The 7,500-nt window shown below is 38.5% G+C and overlaps 1 protein-coding gene across 1 annotated transcript in view; it reads left to right on the top strand.

The window, feature by feature from the left end:
- The window catches only part of LOC138981989 (calcitonin gene-related peptide type 1 receptor-like), a 21,249-nt gene that overhangs the window by 5,041 nt on the left and 8,708 nt on the right, over positions 1-7,500 (top strand). The window contains exon 5 of the mRNA XM_070355190.1: positions 877-959. Coding sequence (XP_070211291.1) covers positions 877-959 — 83 coding nt within the window. The remainder of the gene's footprint in view (positions 1-876; positions 960-7,500) is intronic.

Raw genomic sequence — 7,500 nt, 5'->3', positions numbered from 1 at the left:
TATGAGAGCAGTGTCTTACAAATGATTACATATCGGTTTTTTAAATTTTTTTTATCTGATCGCTTTCCAAAACCTTTATTTCATTTCTTCTAAAACCTTGCTCGTCTGCCCTTTTTCTCGGTTGTTGTTTTTTTTCCCCAGAGATCTCGGCGTCATTAAGGCTATTTTGGTGTTAATATGTTTTACCCTCTGGGTTCTCCGGTTATATTTTCATCCGAAAACAAAGGTCACCCTGAAGTCTTTTGGGACAGATCTCCAAGGCTAAAAATTGGCGAAAGGGCGAAAGAGCAAATGCCGAATAAAGGGTTAGGCGGCGAGGAAATTAAAGGACCTTTCTATTCTCATGCGTTTAAGCAAGACAAGTGACGCTATGAACGGCTGGCTGAATTCGACATGAGACGGCAATAAATGTGGAAAGGTTTTTATTTTTGTCAGTTTCATGTCACTATTAGGTTTACGACTCTAGCGAATGAATAACTGACCAAGCCACTAAAGTTTGAATTTAACAAACAACTGTTCATGTTTTTATAGATACACTTTTTCTTATACCTAATGCTCCGTTTAATATGAACAAAGGCTTCCCTGTGTGTATGCATGAATACTTCGTTGTTCTCTCCACCATTAATTTCATCTATTTTCACTCTCAATGTGTGTGTGTGTGTGTGTGTGTGTGTGTGTGTGTGTGTGTGTGTGTGTGGGTGGGTGGGTGTGTGCATGCGTGAAGATGCGTGCGTGAGTGCGTGAACATGCGTGCGTACATGCGAGCGTGCGTGAATGTGTGCGTGCATGCGGTCGTTCGTGCATGTATGCGTGCGTGCGTGCGTGCGTGCGCGTGTGTCCTCACTCTCTTTAAAAGGCTTGTGTCTGTATTTTCAGGGAAACATTTTCTTCCTGTGTAAGATCCTTCACGTCATGCTGACGCAGCTGCAGAGCCATCCAAACGAACCCAGCAGTTACAGGTGCGTCAGACTGACGTCACATTGGACAGTGACGTCAAACTTAAAGAAAGGGACAGATATGTTTCAGATGAAGTTGATATCAATTAATATTTATGGAAAAGTCCTGACAACTACTTAGAAAGTTAAAAAAACAAAAGAATTCTGTACTCACTGATACAAGGACAGCACAATATCACACTGATTACCCGGCGCACGTCGCCAACGGCCCAGCGCCTACTGTGAGCCTACTGTGACGTCATCAGGAAACTATGGCATTCCATTTGTCAAATAATTAGTTGGATACTTTTTCATGTTTTTTTCACCAGTTTTAGCTTTAGAAGCTCATGTGCTAAATAAGTAATTGTTTATAAACAATGTAAAACAATTCTAAATAATTTTTTGTTTACGTAAACCATTCATTATTTACCTAAACAATTCATTGTTTACGTAAATAATTCATTGTTTACGTAAATAATGATTTATTTAGCAACTTTGCTGATTGTTTATAAACAATGTAAAAATACGTCTAAATAATATATTGTTTACGTAAACAATATATTATTTAGACTTATATTACATTGTTTATAAACAATCAGCAATGTTGCTAAATAAATCATTATTTACGTAAACAATGAATTATCTACGTAAACAATGAATTGTTTAGCCAACACATTTTCCATTATCTAAAATAAACAAATTTACGAACATTTTCTGATAAATAATGTTTGGAGAATATTGAATTATAGAAAATACACAAAGACAAAAAATGAAGCTTAGAAGTCAATTCTTGATTCCCCTAAATAATGAAAAACTGCTTTCCCTAAACAATGAATTGTTTAGGGAAAGCAGTTTTCATTATCTAGCGAATCTGCTAAATAATGCATTATATTGGTAAACAATGATTTATTTAGCAACTGCTCACTTTATCCACCAAAAAAATATTATTTTGTGAAATAAGTGATTATTTGTGTAAACAATACATTATTTACGTAAACAATGAATTATTTACGTAAACAATGAATTATTTACGTAAACAATGAATTGTTTAGGTAAACAATGAATGGTTTACGTAAACAAAAAATTATTTAGAATTTTTTTACATTGTTTATAAACAATTACTTATTTAGCACATGAGCTTCTAAATAATGATTATTTAGCTAAAACTGGTGAAAAAACCATGAAAAAGTATCCAAATAATTATTTGACAAACGGAATGCCATAGGAAACGTGGGTATCCTCAGAAAACCGTCCCAAAAAACGCTTACAAGACTTGTTGATGAATAGTTTATCGTATACACAGCTGTAACAGATATCACTGCAAATCCCTATATAAATTATACGATATTTACGTCCCTATGCACGCTGTATGATAGCAAATAAACCTCATGTAGTACTTCCCTGTGCTATTTTCCATCGTTGTCTAGCTCGTGTTTTTTTTGACAAACTAAGATAGACAGAAGCGAAATATACCCTATGTGTTTTTCTTCGGTCGTTTCTTGATCATGTCTGTGCGTCTTATACCTGGCAGAGATGTCTAGGTAGTTAGTTGCAATTTAAAAACACCAATGTAGGTTCTGCTGCAATGGTATGATGACACTCAGCGGCATGGTATGATACAGCTCAGCGGCATCGTCGAGTCTGAAATGGGTACACACCAGCGCAAAGTTTTATTCGTTTATATCCTGCAAAACGGCTCCCATAAAAGATTTAAAGGTTGATACACTACATTCAATTGTTGTTTTATCTTATCTCTAATGTTTGCTACCACCGAGACAATATAACGAGCAAGTGTGTGTGCGTGTGTGTGCATTTTGTAACTCACGGTCTCAACCTTCCTCTCCTTTTTACATTTAGTCAAGTTTTGACTAAATGTTTTAACATAGAGGGGGAATCGAGACGAGGGTCGTGGTGTATGTGTGTGTGTGTGTGTGTGTGTGTGTGTGTGTGTGTCTGTATGTGTGTGCGTGTGTGTGTGTGTGTGTGTCTGTCTGTCTGTCTGTCTGTCTGTCTGTCTGTCTGTTTGTTTGTCTGTGCGTGTGTGTGTGTAGAGCGATACAGAGTAAACTACTGGACCGATCTTTATGAAATTTTACATGAGATGTGTTTTTCATTTTTTTGATAAATGTCTTTGATGACGTCATATCCGGCTTTTTGTAAAAGTTGAGGCGGCACTGTCACACCCTCACTTTTCAATCAAATTGATTGAAATTTTGGCCAAGCAATCTTAGACGAAGGCCGGACTTCGGTATTGCATTTCAGCTTGGAGGCTTAAACATTAATTAATGACTTTGGTCATTAAAAATCTGAAAATTGTAATTAAAATTATTTTTTTATAAAATGATCCAAAATTACGTTTATCTTATTCTTCATCATTTTCTGATTCCAAAAACATATAAATATGTTATATTCGGATTAAAAACAAGCTCTGAAAATTAAAAATATAAAAATTATGATTAAAATAAAATTTCCGAAATCGATTTAAAAACAATTTCATCTTATTCCTTGTCGGTTCCTGATTCCAAAAACATATAGATATGATATGTTTGGATTAAAAACACGCTCAGAAAGTTAAAACGAAGCGTACAGAAAAGCGTGCTATGCAGCACAGCGCAACCACTACCGCACTAAACAGGCTCGTTAATTTCACTGCCTTTTGCACGAGCGGCGGACTACGGTCATTGTGAAAAAATGCAGTGCGTTCAGTTTCATTCTGTGAGTTCCACAGCTTGACTAAATGTAGTAATTTCGCCTTACGCGACTTGTTTTAGCTTTCGTAAGTTCTTTCTTCGCAATGGCTAAGGGCTGTTAAATTTCAATTGAATTGTACGTCGAAGAGGAAAGTTACTCCTACTCACTCCTAAATATATCCGTATGTGAGTGTGTGTTTGTACAAGCAAAGCACAAGAGAGAGAGAGAGAGAGAGAGAGAGAGAGAGAGAGAGAGAGAGAGAGAGAGAGAGAGAGAGAGAGAGAAAGAGAGAGAGAACAATAACAAGAACAAGAACAAGAACAAATCTTACAATAGTGGTTAAAATAAGAGCAATAGTATCTGCACAGTTATAAATTATAGTCACGCATAAAATTCAACAAATACATTAAGACCCTGATGACATGTCACTGAACCTGATTTATAAGGGTTCGTCTCTTCTGTAACATGAAGAACACAAATCTGCTGAAGCTGCATGTTCATCACATTATCCTCATTACTGCCACAGAAATACTGGCACAAGTTGTTGTTGCAGCGTCTTAGAGTTCGAGATTTTCAAATACTTTGCTCGAAGGTCTTGATAAAAAGGACATAAAAATACAACATGGTGTTCATCTTCTTTATCAGCTGTACAGAGAGGACAGTTTCTTGTCGTTTGGTTTGGTGCGTACCGAAACTTGTGAGCGTTGATTTCGGATACTCCTGCGCGGAAACGAGTAAGAGCAACTCTGTACTTAATATCTTCGATTAATTCAATATATTTCTCTTTTTCCAACAATTTTGTAACAATTATAAATGTCGAAACGTTCACTGCATTCTAAAAAGGAGAACCATTCTTGACAAAAACAATCTTGTAAACATCTTTTAAACTCTTGTAAAAAACACTTCTCATTCCCAACCATTCCGTACATCCACACAGCAGGAAAACCATTACAACATAAAAGACTCTGCACATGTGAGACCCAATTTGTGTGGCCCTTCGATGCCAAATTACATAAAGCTTTATATGCAATCTTGGAATATCTTGAATCAGGTTGCTTCAGCAGTGTAAACCAGTATTTCACACATCTGACTGCAGAGTTAATATACAGCGGATGTCTTCCCAATTCACCATACACAATGTTGTTTGGAGTTCGAATTGTCACTTTCAGAAACTTTTTACACGCAAACAGGTGGACCCTTTCCACAGAGTCATACTTTCCATATCCCCATAGCTCTGAACCATACAAGAGCATAGGGGCGATCCGTGCGTCAAACAGTTTGAAAAACACCTTTGCCGAATGGCAGCCAAGTCTGTTCAGTAATCTAACGATTTCGATCACTCCCTTTTTCGCCATGGTTGTCTTTGTTTCTACTGCAATGTTCCAGCTCAGTTGGGTGGAAAGGGTTACACCGAGATATTTAAACGAGTTCACAATCTCAAGACGATCCATTCCGCAGAACCACTTCTCTTTCTGTGCAATGTGCCCGCCTTTTCTAAAAAAACATGACCTTAGTCTTTGTCAAGTTCACGTTCAGACACAGTTTATCTGCAGAGCAGCGCAAGACATTAAGCTGGTTTTGTAGGCCTACTACAGTGCTGGATAACAGCGCAATGTTGTCAGCAAAAAGCATCACTGACAAACAGTTCTAACTCAGACGGAGATAAACGTATCCCATGTCTGCCTCGTTGTATGACATCCTGCGCCAGTTCGTTGATCAGAAACGAGAAAATTGTCGGTGAGGCTACACAACCTTGTTTAAGGCCTTGCATACATTCAAAGAAATCAGTGTATTCGTTTCCGCACCGCACGCATGCTTTCACATTTTCATACATGCTCTTTAACACCTTAAATATATTGCCTTGTATGCCTAATCGAAAAAGCACTGACCAGAGCACGGGGCGCTTAATGCTATCGTAAGCCTTACACAAATCTATGTAGGCTACATACAGTTTGGCCTTTTGTGTTTCTGGACGCAAGCGCAAAGGGTAAACACATGATCAATAGTTGAGTAATTCCTCCGGAAACCAGCCTGGCTTTCATTTATTATTTTCTGACCACACAGGCAGGCGGTCGTTCAGAACAGACATACACATTTTGCTCATCGTACTGGTCCGCTGGGAAAAAGAGTCCCACGGACTTTTGTTCTTAGGAACGATAGTCCCCAGCCGGACACATTTTCCTAGGCTTTCAGCGGACACATTTTCCCAGGACAGAAAGTCCCAGCCTATATTTAGGGGTCGGACTTTGAGTCCTAGGTGACATATTTTCCTTTTACAGTTACCTTGGTGAAGGTGTCCTGCTTGCCCGCACTCTGCCGCGTTAGCTTTAAGTAGACTTAAAAATCGTGTTCTCACGTCGCTTCCTCCTTAGCGCAGTTGCTATGGTGTTGATTTTGGAGTTTGAAGGTCTTGGGTTCGATTCCCGTCTGGTCCGGGTTGTTTTTCAGTGTCAGTCTCTTCTCGGTTTCCTTGCATTGATTCCTAACCTCTCCACTTTATCTGCTGGGTTTTACAATAAACGACTCGGTTTTCCCGATCGAAACACATTTTAAAAACATATTTGTTTGTGCATATGTATAGTCTATTCATTCGTACACACAATACTAGAGTCAGTCAATCATGTTGCTTAGGATTTTTCTAAGTCGTGCGGTGTCCAGGTGCTGTCCTAGGCATTTTCACCACGAAATACAGGTGTATCTAAGAGAGAAGGAGGCATGTCACCAATAAGAACGTTATATCACTTTCCAAACGTGTACAGCCTAATACTCGTGCAAATGTCATCACCTGCATTGTTATCAATGGTATACATTTGGGGGAGTCAAAAAATTGCTGTCACACACAAGACAGATGGTGCGGGGACAGAACGTCAGAAAACTCTGACTAAATCAGAAATTCGCTTTGATATACAATATACACAAAGTCCAAAGACACATTTTCCCAGGAATAAAAGTCCGCCGTACTTTCAAACTGACGGATACTTCATCCTTTCACACCGGTGTTAAACTTTATTATGATGCCCCTTAAAAATTGATCGCGAAAATCTTGTGAATTTTGCTTAAAGCCTCACTCAGCCTCAAATGAGTTTTACAGAACGATGGAATCATTCACGAAATAAGCAGTTATAACCTTATGGAACATACTTGCTATGGCATTTAACAGCATTAAATGGCACAGTTCGTTTGATTGGCTATTTAGCTTGCGTAAACCACACACCAGTTCTCGTGGTTTATTCAACCCCTCAGCCATCGTGGACCCGTGTCACACACTTTCCTTGTTTCTTCTTCTTACAATTTAGTCGTCAGTTTGTTGTTTCAATGCGACTCGTCGTATCTGCAATAGCTCGTTTTTGTGTACCTCTGAATCTAAAATGCAACAAACGACTGCGAGTCACACGAACTTATTGACGACAGTTGGCTTCAAAGAAGCAAGCGATATGCAGACAATTCGTCTGCTTAGGCAAACACGACCTTGCATGACTTGCTTCCGGGCTCCCTTTTTTCAAACTTTGAATTGTACTGATCTTGTCTTTATGAAAAAGAATCATTTTATGATTAAAGAATGTTTGTTTTACATGCCGCCAAAACGAGGCTTCGAATTTGTATTATAGTACATTCTTTTCTAACTGCACGAAATACATTGTTTGAAAAAATTTCTCACTCTTAACGGAAAGCAGCCCGGATGCTCCCGATCAGTAAGCGTTCAAATGTAGGTATGTTTGTACTGTCTGTACAAGCTCGGGAGGCTCAGGGATCAGAAACAGATGGTTTACGGGAGGCTGAGTGTGGCTTTAATGTTCGCCACAAGAGTTCTCTGCAATGCTCATTTCACACATAGTAATCATCGTCATCAGTACACAGTATTTATACCAAATAG

Source organism: Littorina saxatilis, linkage group LG12, assembly GCF_037325665.1.
Source record: "Littorina saxatilis isolate snail1 linkage group LG12, US_GU_Lsax_2.0, whole genome shotgun sequence".
Classification (NCBI taxonomy): Eukaryota; Metazoa; Mollusca; class Gastropoda; order Littorinimorpha; family Littorinidae; genus Littorina; species Littorina saxatilis.
Note: the sequence above shows the minus strand (reverse complement) of the source record. Positions and strands in the feature narration are given on the sequence as shown.